General features: G+C 44.5%; 1 protein-coding gene across 3 annotated transcripts in view; it reads right to left on the bottom strand.

Moving 5' to 3' along the window:
• Positions 1–15,780, bottom strand: part of MRPS25 (mitochondrial ribosomal protein S25) — a 24,557-nt gene extending 8,777 nt beyond the window's left edge. Inside the window, exons 1-4 of one of the 3 annotated variants that reach the window (XR_014823862.1) lie at positions 15,534–15,780; positions 10,480–11,037; positions 5,949–8,913; positions 3,215–3,756 (exon numbers count right to left, since the gene is read on the bottom strand). Coding sequence is in view for 1 of the 3 variants with exons in the window: in XM_003358532.6 (XP_003358580.2) it covers positions 10,931–11,037; positions 15,534–15,667 (241 nt within the window). In the remaining 2 variants the exon portion in view is untranslated. Of the gene's footprint in view, positions 1–3,214; positions 3,757–5,511; positions 8,914–10,479; positions 11,038–15,533 lie in introns of those variants that run through there. The other 2 variants (XR_014823861.1, XM_003358532.6) reach the window with 2 other exon arrangements.

Raw genomic sequence — 15,780 nt, 5'->3', positions numbered from 1 at the left:
AGTTTAAAATGGTAACAGATACATATTCATCAATAATTACCTTAAATGTCAATGGACTGAATGCCTTAATCAAAGAAAAAGAGTGGCAGATTAAAAAAAACCAAAAACCTACAATACGGTGCCTATAAGAGACTCACCCTAGGGCAAAGGACACATATAAATTGAAAGTGAGGGGATGGAAAAAGATATTTCATGCAAATGGAAAAGGCAGGAAAGTGAGAGCTGCAATACTCATATCAGACAAAATGGACTTTAAAACAAAGGCCACTGGAGTTCTTGTTGTGGCTCAGTGGTTAATTAATCCAACTAAGAACGATGAGATTGAAGGTTTGATCCCTGGGCTTGCTCAGTGGGTTGGGGATCCAGCGTTGCCGTGATGCGGGCTCAGATCCTGCACTGCTGTGTCTGTGGCTATGGCTGGCAGCTACAACTCCAATTAGACTCCTAGCCTGGGAACCTCCATATGCCATGGGTGTGGCCCTGGAAAAGACAAAAAAGACAAAAAAAAACCCAAAAAACAAAGGCCGTAAAGAAAGACAAAGAGGAGTTCCCATCATGGCTCAGTGGAAGCAAATCTGACTAGTAACCCTGAGGATGCAAGTTTGAACCCTGGCCTCACTCAGAGGGTTAAGGATCTGGCATTGCCATGAGCTGTGATGTAGGTCATAGACTCAGCTTGGATCTGGCTGTGACATAGGCCAACAGTTACAGCTCCAGTTGGACCCCTAGCCTGGGAACCTCCATATGCTGCAGGCATGGCCCTAAAAAGACAAAAAAGAAAAAAGAAAAAATGAAAGGTAAAGAAGGACACTATTTAATGATAAAAGGATCCATTCAAGAAGAGGATATTACACTCATCAATACATATGCCCCTTGGAGTTCCCAATGTGGCTTAGTGGAAACAAATCTGACTGCTATCTATGAGGATGCAGGTTCCACCCCTGGCCTCTCTCAGTGGGTTAAGGATCTGGTGCTGCCGTGAGCTATGGCATAGGCCGGCAGCTGTAGCTCCAATTCAACCCCTAGCCTGGGAATCTCCATATGCCATGGGTGAGACCCACAAAACACACAAACACACACACACACACACACACACACACACACGACACGCATATATGCCCCTAATACAGGAGTACCCAAATACATACAACAAATACTAACAGACAAAAGGTGAAATTGATGGGAATACAATAATAGCAGATTTTAACACCTGACTCATATCGATGGATAGATCCTCTAGATAGAAAATCAGTAAGGCAACACAGATCCTAAATGACACAATAGAACAGTTAGACTTAATTGATATTTTTAGGACATTTCATCCAAAAAACCCAGAATATACTTTTTTTTTTTTCAAGTGTATATAGAACATTTTCAAGGACTAACCATATTCTGGGGCACAAAACTAACCTCAACAAATTTAAGAATACAGAAATTATTTCAAGCATCTTCTCTGACCACAATGGCATAAAACTAGAAATCAACCATAGGAAAAGAGGTAAAAAAAAAAAAAAAACCTGACTGTATGGAGACTAAACAACACGCTACTAAAAAACCAATGGGGTAGCAGGAAAATCAAAAAGGAAATTAAAAATACCTCCAGACAAATGATAATGAAAACACAACCATTCAAAATCTATGGGATGCTGCAAAAGCAGTTCTTAGAGGGAAGTTCATAGTGATACAGGCATTCCTCAAAAAAGAAAAACTTCAAATCATCAATTTAACCTACCACCTAAAAGAATTACAAAAAGAACAAACCAAACCTAAAGTCAGCAGAAGGAAGGAAATCATTAAGCTAAGAGAGGAAATCAATAAAAAGAGATTCAAAAAACAGTAGAAAAATAAATAAAACCAAGGGCTAGTTCCTTGAAAGGGTAAACAAAATTGACAAACCTCTAGCCAGACCCACCAAGAAAGAACCCAAATAAACAAAATAAGAATGAAAAAGGAGAAATCTCAACAGATAATGTGGAAATACATACACAAAAAAAAAATCCAGAAAAGAATACCATGAACAATTATATGCTAACAAATTTGACAACCTAGAAGAAATGGACCTTTCTAGAGACTTACAGCCTACCAAAACTGAATCAAGAAGAAATTGATCATCTGAACAGACCCTTAAGTAGAAATGAAACTGAGTATGTAATAAAAATACTCATACAGGAGTTCCCATCTTGGCTGAGTGGTTAACGAATCCAACTAGGAACCATGAGGTTGCAGGTTCAATCCCTGGCCTTGCTCAGTGGGTTAAGGATCTGGCGTTGCTGTGAGCTGTGGTGTAGATCGAAGACACAGCTCGGATCCCGAGTTGCTGTGGCTGTGGCGTAGGCCGGCAGCTACAGCTCCGATTCGACCCCTAGTCTGGGAATCTCCATGTGCCTCATGTGCAGCCCTAGAAAAAGACAAAAAGAAAAAAAAAAACACTCATACAAACACAAGTCCAGGACCAGATGGCTTCACAGGCAAATTCTACCAAACACACAAAGAACTTATACCCATTCTTCTTAAACTTTTCCAAAAGACTGAAGAAAGAATACTCCCAAAGACATTCTAGGAAGCCACCATCACCTGAATACCAAAAACAGACAAAGATACTACCAAAAAAGAAAATCATAGGTCAATACCTTTGATAAGTATAGACGCAAAAATTCTTAACGAAATTTTAGCCAACCGAATCCAACATATAAAGAGAACATAGAGCACAACCAAGTGGGATTCATCCAGAGTTCACAAGGATGGTTCAACATATGTAAATCAATCAATGTCATACACCACATTGACAAAAGAAAAGTCAAAAACCACATGATCATCTCAATAGATGCAGAAAGAGCATTTGCCAAAACCCAGCATCCATTCATGCTAAAAACACGTACCAAAGTGGGAATAGTGGGAGCATAACCTTAACATAATAAAAGCCATTTATGACAAACCCACACTGAATAGAAAACTCAACAGAGAGAAGGTGAAAGCATGCCCACTACAACCTGGAACAAGACAAAGATGTCCACTCTCACCGCTTTTATTCAACATAGTATTGCCAGTCCTAGCCATAGCAATCAGACCAAAAAAAGAAATAAAAGGTACCCAAAGTGGAAGATAAGGAGTTCAGCGGAAACAAATCTGACCAGCATCCATGAGGTTGTGAGTTTGATCCCTGGCCTCACTCAGTGAGTTAAGGATCCGGCATTGCTGTGGGGTAGGTCACAGATGAGGCTCGGATTCTGTATCCCTATGGCTGTGGTGTAGGCCAGCAGCTGTAGCTCTGATTTGACCCCTAGCTTAGGAACCTACATTTGCTGCAAGTGCAGCCCTGAAAAGCAAAAAAAAAAAGGGTGGGGGGAGGAGGTGAAATTGTCACTCTATGCAGATATGATACTATATATAGAAAACCCTCAAGATTCCACACAAAAACTACTCTGAACTGATCAACGAATTCAGCAAAGAAACAAGATAAAAGATTAACATTCAGAAATTATTTGCATTTCAGTATGAAATATTAGAAAAGGAATATAAAAATACAAAGTATTTAAAAATACCTTTTAAAATAGCACTTCGAAAAAATCAAATACCTGGAAATAAACCTGACCAAGGAGGTGAAACTTATATGCTGAAAACTATAAAACATTAATCAAGGAAATTAAAGAGGATTCAAAGAAATGGAAAGATAGCCCATGCTCCTGGATTGGAAGAATTAATGTCATTAAAATAGCCATACCAGGAGTTTCCATCGTGGCACAGTGGTTAACGAATCTGACTAGGAACCATGAGGTTGCAAGTTTGATCCCTGGCCTTGCTCAGTGAGTTAAGGATCCGGCGTTCCCCGTGAGCTCTGGTGTAGGTCACAGACATGGCTTGGATCCTGCGTTGCTGTGGCTCTGGCGTAGGCCGGTGGCTGCAGCTCTGATTGGACCCCTAGCCTGGGAACCTCCATGTGCCGCAGGAGTGGCCCTAGAAAAGGCAAAAAAAAAAAAAAGACCACCCCCCCCAAAAAAAAAGCCATACCACCCAAAGCAATGTACAGATTTAACGCAATCCCTATCAAATTACCCATGACATTTTTCACACAACTAGAATAAACAATCCAAAAATTTATATAGAACCATTAAAGACCCAGAACTGCCAGAGCAATCTTGAAGGGAAAAAAAAAAAGCAGGAGGCATTACTCTCCCAGACTTCAGACAATACTACAAAGCTAGTCATCAAGACAGTGTGGTATTGGTACAAAAAAAGACAAACAGATCAATGGAACAGAATAGAGAACCCAGAAATAAATCCAGACACCTATGATCAACAAATCTTTGACAAAAGAGGCAAGAATATAAAATAGGGAAAAGACAGTCTCTTCGATAAGCAGTACTTTAGGGAAAACTGGACAGCTGCAGGTAAATCACTGAAACTGGAACACACCCTCACACCATACACAAAAATAAACTCAGAATGGCCTAAAGACTTAAACATAAGACAAGACACCATCAAACTCCTAGAAGAGAACACAGGCAAAGCATTCCCTGACATCAACCATACGAATGTTTCCTTAAATTAATCTCCCAAGGCAATAGATATAAAAACAAAAATAAACCAATGGGACCTAATCAAACTTAAAAGCTTTTGTACAGCAAAGAAAACCATAGGGGGAAAAAAAAAAAAGAACCTACAGAATGGAAGAAAATAGTTGCAAATGTTCAATGCAGCACAATTCACAATAGCCAAGCTATAGAAACAACCTAAATGTCCACCAACAGATAAACGGATACAGAAGGTGTGGTACATATACACAATGGAATACTACTCAGCCATAAAAAAGAATGAAATAATGCCATATGCAGCACCATGGATGGAATGATTCTCATACTAAGTGAAGTAAGTCAGAAAGAAAGACAAATACCGTATCATATCACCTATATGTGGAAACTAAAATATGGCAAAAATGAACCTATTTATAAAATAGAAACAAACTCATGGACATAGAGAACAGACTTGTGGTTGCCATGGGGGAGTGGGAGGGAATGGGATGGACCAGCAGTTTGTGGTTAATCAATGTAAACTATTGCATTTGGAGTGGATAAGCAATGAGATTCTGCGTACAGCACAGGGAACTATATCCAATCACTTGTGATGGAACATGATGGAAGGTATTATGAGAAAAAAAAATGTATATATGTATAACTGGGTCACTTTGCTTAACAGCAGAAATTGACAGAATACTAAATCAACTATAATAAAAAACTTTTTTTTTTTTTTTTTTTGTCTTTTTGCTACTTCTTTGGGCCGCTCCCGCAGCATATGGAGGTTCCCAGGCTAGGGGTTGAATCGGAGCTGTAGCCACTGGCCTACGCCAGAGCCACAGCAACTCGGGATCCGAGCCGCGTCTGCAACCTACACCACAGCTCACAGCAACGCCGGATCGTTAACCCACTGAGCGAGGGCAGGGACCGAACCCGCAACCTCATGGTTCCTAGTCGGATTCGTTAACCACTGCGCCACGACGAGAACTCCTAAAAAACATTTTTAAAGAAACAACACTGACTTTATTTATTTACAGGTGGAATGACTGTGTATGCAGAAAATCCTAAGGAATTTAGAAAATACAAACTACCAAAATAAGTAAAATTGCATGGTTGCAACATAAAGGCCCATATATAAAACCAGCTGTTCTTCTACGAAGTTGTCTGGTGCTAACAAAGAACTGAAAATGAAACTTTTTTAAAAAATACCTTTTACAATAGTCACAAAACATACTCAATAATTTTAAAATGTCCATTATCTTCAGTGAGCTATAATATAATTCCCATCAAAATCCCAGCAAGCTTTTTTCCTAGAAACTGGCAAATTGATTTTAAAGTTTATATGGAAATGCAAAGAACTTACAAGGGCCAAATTCATTTTGAGAAAAAAAAAAAAACAAAAAAAGAGTTCCAGTTGTGGCTCAGTGGGTTAAGGACCCAGTATTATCTCTGTGAGGTTGCATGTTAGATCCCTGGCCTCAGTCAGTGGGTTAAGTGTCTGACTTTGACAAAGATGCGAAGTAGGTCACAAGGAGGGCTTGGATCTAATCTATGGCCTGGGAACTCCATATGCTTTCGGGTGGCCAAAAAAGGGGAAAAAAGGACACAAATAACAAATGTTGGGGAGCTCCCTTCATGGCTCAGCAGTTAACAAACCCAACTAGGATCCATGGGGATACGGGTTCTGTCCCTGGCCTTGCTCGGTGAGCTAAGGTTCCAGCTTCAACTAAAAATTAAAAACTAGAGTTCAGAAATATATGGTCAGGTGATTTTTTGTTGTTGCTGTTGTAAAATACATATAACATAAAATTCACTATTTTAACGGTCTTAAAGTATACAATTTATCGGTTTTTAGTACATTCACAATGTTGTGCAACCATGACCACTATCTAGGTTCCAGCACCTTCTCGTGACCCCCAAAAGAAACCCTGTACCTATCCAGCAGTCACTTTCCATTACACACACCACTCCAGTCCCAGCCCAACAACCACCTTCTGTCCCTATGGCATTGTCCATTCTGGACACCTCACACAAATGGAATCACACACTGTGTGGCCTTGTGCATCTGCCTTCTTTCAGTTGGCATGTTTTCAAGGTTCATCCTTGTTGTAGCACCTGTTAGTACTTACTTAATTTTCATGGCTAAGTAATATTCCACTGAATGATTACATGGATTTTCTTTACCCACTCGTGGTTGTGACTTGTGACAAAGATGCCAAGGAAATAAGGGAAAGGACTGTCTTTCAACAAATGGTGCTAGAACAACTGAATATCCCAAATCTAAATAACCAAACACGAACCTCAATCTCTAGCTCAATGTGTAGCTCTAAAACACAATTAACCAAATCATAGACCCACATGTAAAACCTAGGATGACAAAAGTTATAAAGGAAACATAGGAGAAAATCTTTGTGACTTTGGGGCAGATAGGTTTCTTGGACAGGACACAAAAAGTACTAAATATAAAAGAAAACAACTGATAAGTTGGAGCTTATCACATTTAAAACTCCAGGGAGTTCCCTGATGGCTCAGCAAGTCTGAAGTCTGGCCCAGGAACTTCTACATGCTTCAGGTATAGCCAAAAAAAGAGCCAATGAAAAGCCAGCCACAGCAGAGAAAATACACATAATACATGTATCCCACAAAATAACTGAATCTAGAATATATAAACAACTCAACAAGAAAACAGTCCCCATCTTTTTTTCATGCGCAAAAGATCCACATAGATTCTTTACAAAAGAAATACATGAATGGCCAGCAAGCAAATGAAAAAAACAGGGGGAGTTCCCATTGTGGCTCAGTGGTTACCAAATCCAACTAGGAACCATGAGGTTATGGGTTCGATCCCTGGCCTCCCTCAGTGGGATAAGGATCCGGCTTGCTGTGAGCTGTGGGGTAGGTTGCAGATGTGGCTCCGATTCTGTGTTGCTGTGGCTGTGGTGTAGGCTGGCAGCTGTAGCTCCAATTCGACCCCTAGCCTGGGAACCTCCATATGCCTTGGGTGTGGCCCTAGGAAAGACAAAAAAAAAAAAAAAGAAAGAAAGAGGGAAATGCAAATTTAAACATCAACGAGATCTACACCCACTGGAAAGGCTAATACTGAAAAGACTTTATGTGGTGAGAAGAACAGCCCTCAAAGAAGCCCCCTTTAGTCCCCTAGAATATGACACCTGATGTGGCCGAGGGAATCTGGAATTGGAGAGGTTTTCCTGGATAAGCTGGTGGCCCCATTAATCACATGGTCCTTAAAGTCAGAGAACCTCCTGGGCTGTGGTCAGAGGATGTGTGGCTGTGGGAGAGGGCCAGACAGGAACATGGCTGGGCTTCTTGGAGGGAGGGACCGCAAGCCAAAGGATGCTGAAGAGGCATGGCAATGGGTTCACCTCCTAGAGCCTTCCTTCTAGGGAGGAAGGCTCTGCTAAGACCATGATTTTACACTGTGCTAGATTTTTAACCTACAAAACTGTGAGACAGGAAATTTGGGGAGTTCCCTTGTGATGCAGCAGGTTAAGGATGTGGCATTGTCACTGCTGTGGCTCTGATTACGCCTGTGGCTTGATTTCTGTCCCTGGCCCAGGAACTTTCACATGCTATGGGCATGGCCAAAACAAAAAATCAAAAGCAAGGGGGAAAACAGCAACAACAGCAAGAGATATTTGGGTTTTCATGACACCAAGTTCATGGCAACTGCTGTGGCAGCCACCGGAAGTGAAGGCAAGTGACAGGACCCGTTCAGGTGAGGCTGTGGGCAGTGGGACTGCACCCTGATGACTGGACAGGATGATGATCACCGCAAAGCCTACTCAGTGCTTTTTTAAGAACATCCGTGCCTATCCTGCGACCCAGCCAGCACACCAAGCCCTGTGCCCAGGAGAACCGGGCACCCACCTCCACAGAGACGGGCCCCTTCCCAAAGGACCCTCAGCTGCCAGGAGGCGGTGGCCTGAACCTCCCTCCAAGCAAGGCCCTCCTTGGAGCCCCCAGGATCCACTCCGCTCTCCCTGGATTCCGTCCAGGACCTGCACTTCACCCAAGGATCATCCAGGACTTCCCTTCACCACCACCTGCCAGAGACGTCAGAGCTGCCGTGCCACCTGGAGGCCTGCCCTGCTCACCTCCCATCAATCTCACACCTCCAGCTCTGTCTTGGCCTCTAACTAAACCCCTAATGTTCATCAAGGGTGAGCAGATGGATAACTTGTGGTATATTCTGATAATGGAGTACAACTCAGCAATAACAATAAACTGCTAAGGAGTTCGCTTCGTCGGCTCAGTAGTTAAAGAACCTGACTGGGATCCATGAGGATTCGGGTTCAATCCCCGGCCTTACTCAGTGGGTTCAGGATCCAGCGTTGCTGTGAGCTGTGGTGTAGGTCACAGGCACAGCTCGGATTCTGTGTTGCTGTGGCTGTGGTGTAAATCAGCAGGTGCAGCTCCGATTCGACCCCTAACCTGGGAACCTCCATATGCTGCTGGTACTGCCCTAAAAAATAAACTGTTGATACACATACTGTGGTGAATCTCAAAAACACAAGTGAAAATATAGAAGAACACATATTGTGAGATTCTATTTATAGTATGGTCTGAAACAAATAAAACAAAATCAATCTATGGTAAAAGAACCGCTAACAGTGGGTGCCTCTGGTGGGCAAGGGATTAACTGGAAAGCAGTGATGGGGACTTTATAGAGAGAAATTTTGTTGTTGTCCTCACTGGAAAATAGTGACAGGCACCTAACAACTGTCAGAACCCATTGCTCCATGCACAAGAGACCCGCTCATTTTATTGTGGGTAAATCACACCTCAATAAAGTGCGTTTTTAAAAACACCAACTCAGGAGTTGCCTGGTGGTGCAGGGGACTGAGGATTCAGCATTGTCACTGCTACGGGCTCACACCACTGCTGTGACATAAATTCACTCCCTGGCTCAGGAACTTCAATATGCTGCAGGCACAACCCGAACCCACCCCTACCCCCACAAAAATCCACTAACACAAAATACAGGAGTTTCCGTTGTGGCGAAGCAGAAACAAATCCGATTAGGAACCATGAGTTTGCGGGTTCGATTCCTGGCCTCACTCAGTGGGTTAAGAATCCGGCATTGTCGTGAGCTGTGGTGCAAGTTGCAGACACAGGTCAGATCTGCCGTGGCTGTGGCTGTCCCAAAGGCTGGCAGCAACAGCTCCGATTAGACCTCCAGCCTGGGAACCTCCATATGCCGCAGATGCGGCCCTGAAAAGGCAAAAAAAAAGACAAATCGACAACAAAAAACCCAAAATACAATCACAAAGTTGTCAAACCATCACCATTCCCCTCACCTCCACCTTGCTCCCTTTCTCTTTTTCCCACAGCACTCATCTTCTAACAAAACATGTTACTGAGTCTTATTCTTTCTGTCACCAGCAGGAACATCGACTCTACAAAGCGAGAGACATTTGTCAGTAGAGGTCCCTGATATCCCCAGCACATAGGGCAGCACCTGGGTCCTTATAGGCACTTGGTATGTATTTACTGAATGAATGGAAGAATATCCTGTTTCCACTTCAGTCGATTCTTACAACCGTGTAAGGGAGATGTTTTGCCTTCCCCTGAGAAATAGGGAAGTGGGTTACTCGCTCAGGATCAGAATGACTGAGTAGAGAGCTGGGCCAGAACATCAGGTCTTCTGACCTCTGGGCCCCAAGCCCAGCTTAACTGAATAAGCCTTTGCCTTAGTGACTCGTGGCAACAGCGTGTCCAGTCCAGAGGACACATGCAAACACAGGTGCGCTGGGAGACAGGGGAGGCCCATCGAAGGTGCAGGGAAGGCTTCCTGGGGGAAATGGTGCTCAGGCTGAGTCTCAAGGGACTATTATTATTTTTCTTTTTAGGGCTACACCCTAGGCATATGGAAGTTACCAGGCCAGGGGCTGAATCAGAGCTACAGCTGCTGGCCTACACCACAGCCACAGCAACACAGGATCCAAGCTGTGTCTGCAACCTACACCACAGTTTATGGCAACACCAGATCCTTAAACCACTGAGCAAGGTCAGGGATCAAACCTGTATCCTCAGGGATACTAGTCCAGTTTGTTACCACTGAGCCACAATGGGATTATCAAAGGATTATTTTGATAATTATCAAATTATCAAAGGATTCTTTTTTCTTAATTAAGCAAAGAAAAGTAGAAAGGAGATTTCTGACAGAGGGAGCAGTGTGAGCGAAGGCACAAAAGCAGTGTGGCCAGGGAATCTGGAGCAACCAGGGCGAAGGATATGAGGCATGCGGAGATGAGCCCAAGGTGTAGGGGAGACACCAGATCTCAGCAGCCACTGTGTGCTGGGTCCAGAAGCCAAGGGGAGGGGAGAAGTGCATTACAAGCGCCCACCTCAGGCCACGCCAATGTCGGGCCACAGCACAGGGCCCAGGTTCTGCTCACCTAAGTAGAACCTCAGGAAGGGCGATGGCGTCATGTTCTTAAACATCGTGATCTGCACCCAGGGGTTCTTGTACTGGATCTGAGGTATGTTGAAAAATACGAATTTCCTGCAAAATGGATGAAATTAAACCTGAGTTTTTAACCTAATACTGTATGCACCGGTGTATTTTTCAATTTTTCTTTTTCTGCTTTTTAGGGCCAAACCCTTGGAATATAGAAGTTCCCAGGCTAGGTTTGAATCAGGGCCGCAGCTGCCTGCCTACGCCACAGCCACAGCAACATAGGGTCCTTAACCCAATGATGAAGGCCAGGGATTGAACTCGCATCCTCATGGATACTAGCAGGGGCTTGTTACCACTGAGCCACAACAAGAACTTCCTGGTGTGGTTTTTTGTTTGTTTGTTTGTTTTTTGTCTTTTTAGGGCCACACCAGCAGCTTATGGAGGTTCTCAGGCTATACCACAGCCACAGCAACGAAGGATCTAAGCCGCGTCTGCGAGCTACACCACAGCTCACAGCAAGGCCAGATCCTTAACCACTGGGTGAGGCCAGGGATCGAACCCGCGTCCTCATGGATTCTAGTCAGGTTTGTTAACCACTGAGCCACAATGGAAACTCCAATGGTGTATTTTTCAAAAGAGAAAAGTCCAGAACTTTCATCAGATTCTCAGAGGACCCTCCCCCTCAAAAGGCAGAGCTGGGAAAAGCAGGTCTCAGGGATCTACTCATGTGTTCTCTGAACATGGGTTTTGGGACTCCTGGTTCATCAGTGGAGGGAAAAGAAATCTACCTCACACTGCACACTAACCTAAAACTCACCAAAGCAGAAGTGTAAATATCAACATGAAACTGTGAAACATTCTTGTCCTCAATCTTGACTGGTGTGATGGTTACAGTGTACTCATATGAGAAGCTAATCTACAAGTATTCACTTTACATAAATTATATCACAAGTTAAAAAAAAAAATGAAACCATGAAAACACACATGGAATATTTTTACAATCCAGCAATGGAGAAACTTCTAAACTCAAAAGGTTTAAAATAGAGATAAATTTGACATTAAAACCTTTGCATGGCAAATTTTACCAAAACAAAATCAGCATGTGCCAAACCAGAAGACAGATGTTTGCAAAACACCAAACAAAAGGTTAATTCCCGTGATGCAGAGTTTGGCACATCATTAACAAAATTTACTATTCGACACCAGAGGCAAAGGCCACAGACAGGCAGAAGCCCGTAAGACCTATCATAGGAAGACTCCGCTGTTTCTTTCCAACAAAATCATAAATTTAAATGATCCTGGCGTTCCCTTGTAGTGCACCATGTTAAGGACCCAGTGTTGTCACTACAGCATCTTAAGTCACTGCTGTGACACAGGTTCAATGCCTTGCCTTGGAACTTTGGCAGGCTGTGGGCGTGGCCAAAAAAAAAAAAAAATCCTTTTTCACCCCCTAGATTGCTGAGGAAACATTTCCTTAAGTGTACTAATTGGTATAACCTCCCTGGAGGTTAGTTTGGAACTGGCACAGATATTGACTCAATATTGCCTCTGCCTTTAGGTATTGTCACACCTGAATGCAAAGTGTGTGATGTTTACTGCAACATTATTTGTTACAGCAAAGTAACAGAAACAACTTAAATGCCTGACTGAGTATATCAATTGCGACACAACTCTACACCTAGATCCCTCTCCACCTGCTCTCCATTCTGAGTGGCTAACCAATATGGGCTGGGAAATGGGCCTTCTTGCCCTCTGGTTTTGTGTTGGGTTCTGCCCACAGAGTGCTGGCAAAAGTATGGGGGGAGGAGGAGGAGAAACATGGTATTCACCTCCCTGGCTGGAACCCAGTCCCAGCCCCACAGGCGCTGAACAGGCAGCCCTCCTAATCTCCAGATGCCAACAACTACTCTTCCCCCTCACTTCTTGCTTGGCTTTACCACTTCCCAGCTGTATAACCCAGGGCAAGTTACTGCTCTGTGCTTCAGTGTTAATGCCAAGAGGATGGCAACGTAGGACAACCAGACCTGACAGGAGCCTATAGTCTATTCTCAAGAAATTGATAGAATCAATAGAAAGTCTGATTGAGTGACCATCTGCTTGGGAAGACATCCCTAACTGGTGCAGAATTTGCAGTTAAAACAAAAGCAATGACAATTAATGGCCCCAGGAAAAACAACAATCTTTGCAAAAATGGAAAATAATCACAGTACTCTTGTTTGGCTCAAATGTGTATAGGTTTACAAAGTTATAAAAATTTAATACTGTTTTATCCAGAAGTCTTAAATGACTATATTTGGAGGATGGAGGAGTAGTATGCATGTGTTGGAGTGGGGAATGGCAATGCTGGTGGGAGAATTAAATCTTGTCTTCCACAGTGACCAGTCAATAGACAAAGCCTAAAGCTAAGAAAGTAAGACAGGACTCTCTATGGTATTTAACTATACAAAAGTAAAATTCTACTCAAATGGTTCGAGTTGAAAGTTGTTGCCTCTGGGTTGGGAATGGAGGCAGGGTACTACCCTAAGCCTTGGAGACCATCACAGCACACAGGACTGGACTTTGCTGGGCTCAGGACACCTGTACTCAATTCCCAACACACAGCAGAGGATCCCAACACCGCATACAAATACACTGGGCCACATCCGTGTAGGAGCATCTCACACCTGGAACTACGAAGACAAACATTCAACAAGGGTTTTAAATGGTTCTTGCTGAAGTATTGGAAGTAAAGTTAGTAACCAAAGGTTAATTTCTAGTCAAGCACATGCTGTTAATGTGCCAGACACCTTGCTGGGCGCCTTTTATTAGAATCCTCACAACAATCCTGGGAGGTGGGGTTTTACAGTAAGAAAACAGGTCAGAAAAGTTAAGTAAACTGCCCTAGGTCACACAGCCAGTAAGCCAAAGAATCAAGGTTGTGAGCCTTAGGCCTTCACTACACCGTTCCTCCACCATCCATCCAATTCATCTGGGCTCTGAGGCTCAGCCAAGACACAGAACTCAGTAAATGCCAGCAACTGTTACTTCCATTATATCTTAAAGGCAAGAACACCTGGCAAAGCTGAGTAGGAACTTCCGTTCTCAGACAATAAGGCAGCTCCCCACACATCCAGCAGACACCCTAAGGTTGGCTAGCCTGGGGCATTTTGCCACTGGCACTTGCAATGGAGGAACAGCTGAAGTGCCGAGGCACATCAACAAGCAAAGGCCTGTGGGGCTGGAAAGAGCAAGTCAAAGCAGGCTCAAGCCCCCAAGTGCACCAACGGGAGAGACAAGCCCTTTAGCACCAGAAACAGCAAAACACAGAACAGCTGTTTGGCTCCTATTCACCTGAGAGTATAAAAATACTTGAGCGTGTGAGGTATGTTTTGATTGACCATTTAAAAACCAGAGATTTACGTAAAAATAAGAATTTCTGGCTCCTTGATAAAGTGGAGCCTACAGAGCTAAGATGTAGCCGAGCATGATCCCAAGGCTGGGCACTAAGTTTTCAGTTTATTTTGGGCCCATACAAGACTGTCTCCCTCTTTTATAGGAGCTGCTTGGCCTCTGCCCTGTGACTTCTCATGTGGAAGGATGGATGGATGCAAAGTGGGTTGTGAAGGAGTATCTGTGTGCCCACTCAGCCCTAAAACTACTAAGTCTTCTAGGAAGCCCTCATCCCATCTGACCCCATGCTAGCAGGTCCAAGTTCTTGGGTTCACCTGTGGAAAGCAAATGGCTAGGATAGCTTCTGGCTCTTCTGAAGAGCCCTGCACTGAAGGCCCCTCCACAGAAAGTTGCTCTCCTGTCTCATTTTGATCCATCCCACACACCCAACCCCAAAGTTTCTGAAAGGCAGGACTTGGATTCCCAGCACAAAGCAAGGGGCCTACCATCAACAGGCACTCAGGAAATTTATACTTAATACCTGAAAAGCCCAAGGCACTCTGTTGCCTCAAAGTTCAATGCAAAACTTTCACTGCAAGCTTCCATTCAATGAGTCCCTACTCCGTAGCCTGAAAAACATCAAAAAGCTGGGGGCTGGAAGGGTGTGCCGCAATTGTAAGGGTGATCAGTCAAGAACGAAGCACTTTCAGAGCTACTACCCACGAGCCAGATGTAGTGCCCTGGACAACCAAGCGACCTAACCTCCGTGCTTCCCCTCTCTAGGGTGGGGTTTCCGTAAACATCGAAGGAGCTAACGCAGGAGAAGCACGCAGAAACGTGCTGCCAGCAACTGTTACCTTTCACTGCACCCCCTCGTCGGCCCTGGGACGGAAGTGTCATCCTCTGTGGGACACTGAGGCGACTCAACTCGCCCAAAACCAGCAAGCGCAAGCGCCAAGACTGAAGGATGCCGGTCACTCCCGCACTGGGCTCCAACCCAACCGCAGCCGGCCTGTGCTCCGCTAGGCTCTGGGCACCTGGGGGCGCTGAGAGGACTCCGGCCTCCCAGGGCAACCCGGAGCCGCGGTTCTCTCCCGGTTGTGGAACTTGGGGTCGCTGCCCGTCTGTGAAATGGGGCAACAGCACCAGCCCCAGGATTCTGCAGGCGCTAGCGCAGCGCCAGGCGTCCACGCGATTAGGACCCCGTGGCGGCCCCGATGGCTCGGACTGACCTGGCGCCCTCGCCCAGCTCCCCGTGCGTGTTGTAGTTCACCGTCATGACCTTCACCGAGTCCTTGAATACCACGTCCCCCTGGCCAAGATACTGCAGGGTACGGCGGATGGGGAAGCGGCCCTTCATGGGCATGGCGGCGGCGGAGGAGCCGGACCGCCGGCCGTGACCAGCAAAGACCAGAGACACTAGCGCAGAAGACGACACCCAGGCTGCCTTGCCACTCCTTATCCGCGCTTTTCCACTTC

The sequence above is a fragment of the Sus scrofa genome, chromosome 13, assembly GCF_054392235.1.
Source record: "Sus scrofa isolate SSC_HxYL_T2T_F1_AM1 chromosome 13, Sscrofa_HxYL_maternal_Yorkshire_Landrace_v2.0, whole genome shotgun sequence".
Classification (NCBI taxonomy): Eukaryota; Metazoa; Chordata; class Mammalia; order Artiodactyla; family Suidae; genus Sus; species Sus scrofa.
Note: the sequence above shows the minus strand (reverse complement) of the source record. Positions and strands in the feature narration are given on the sequence as shown.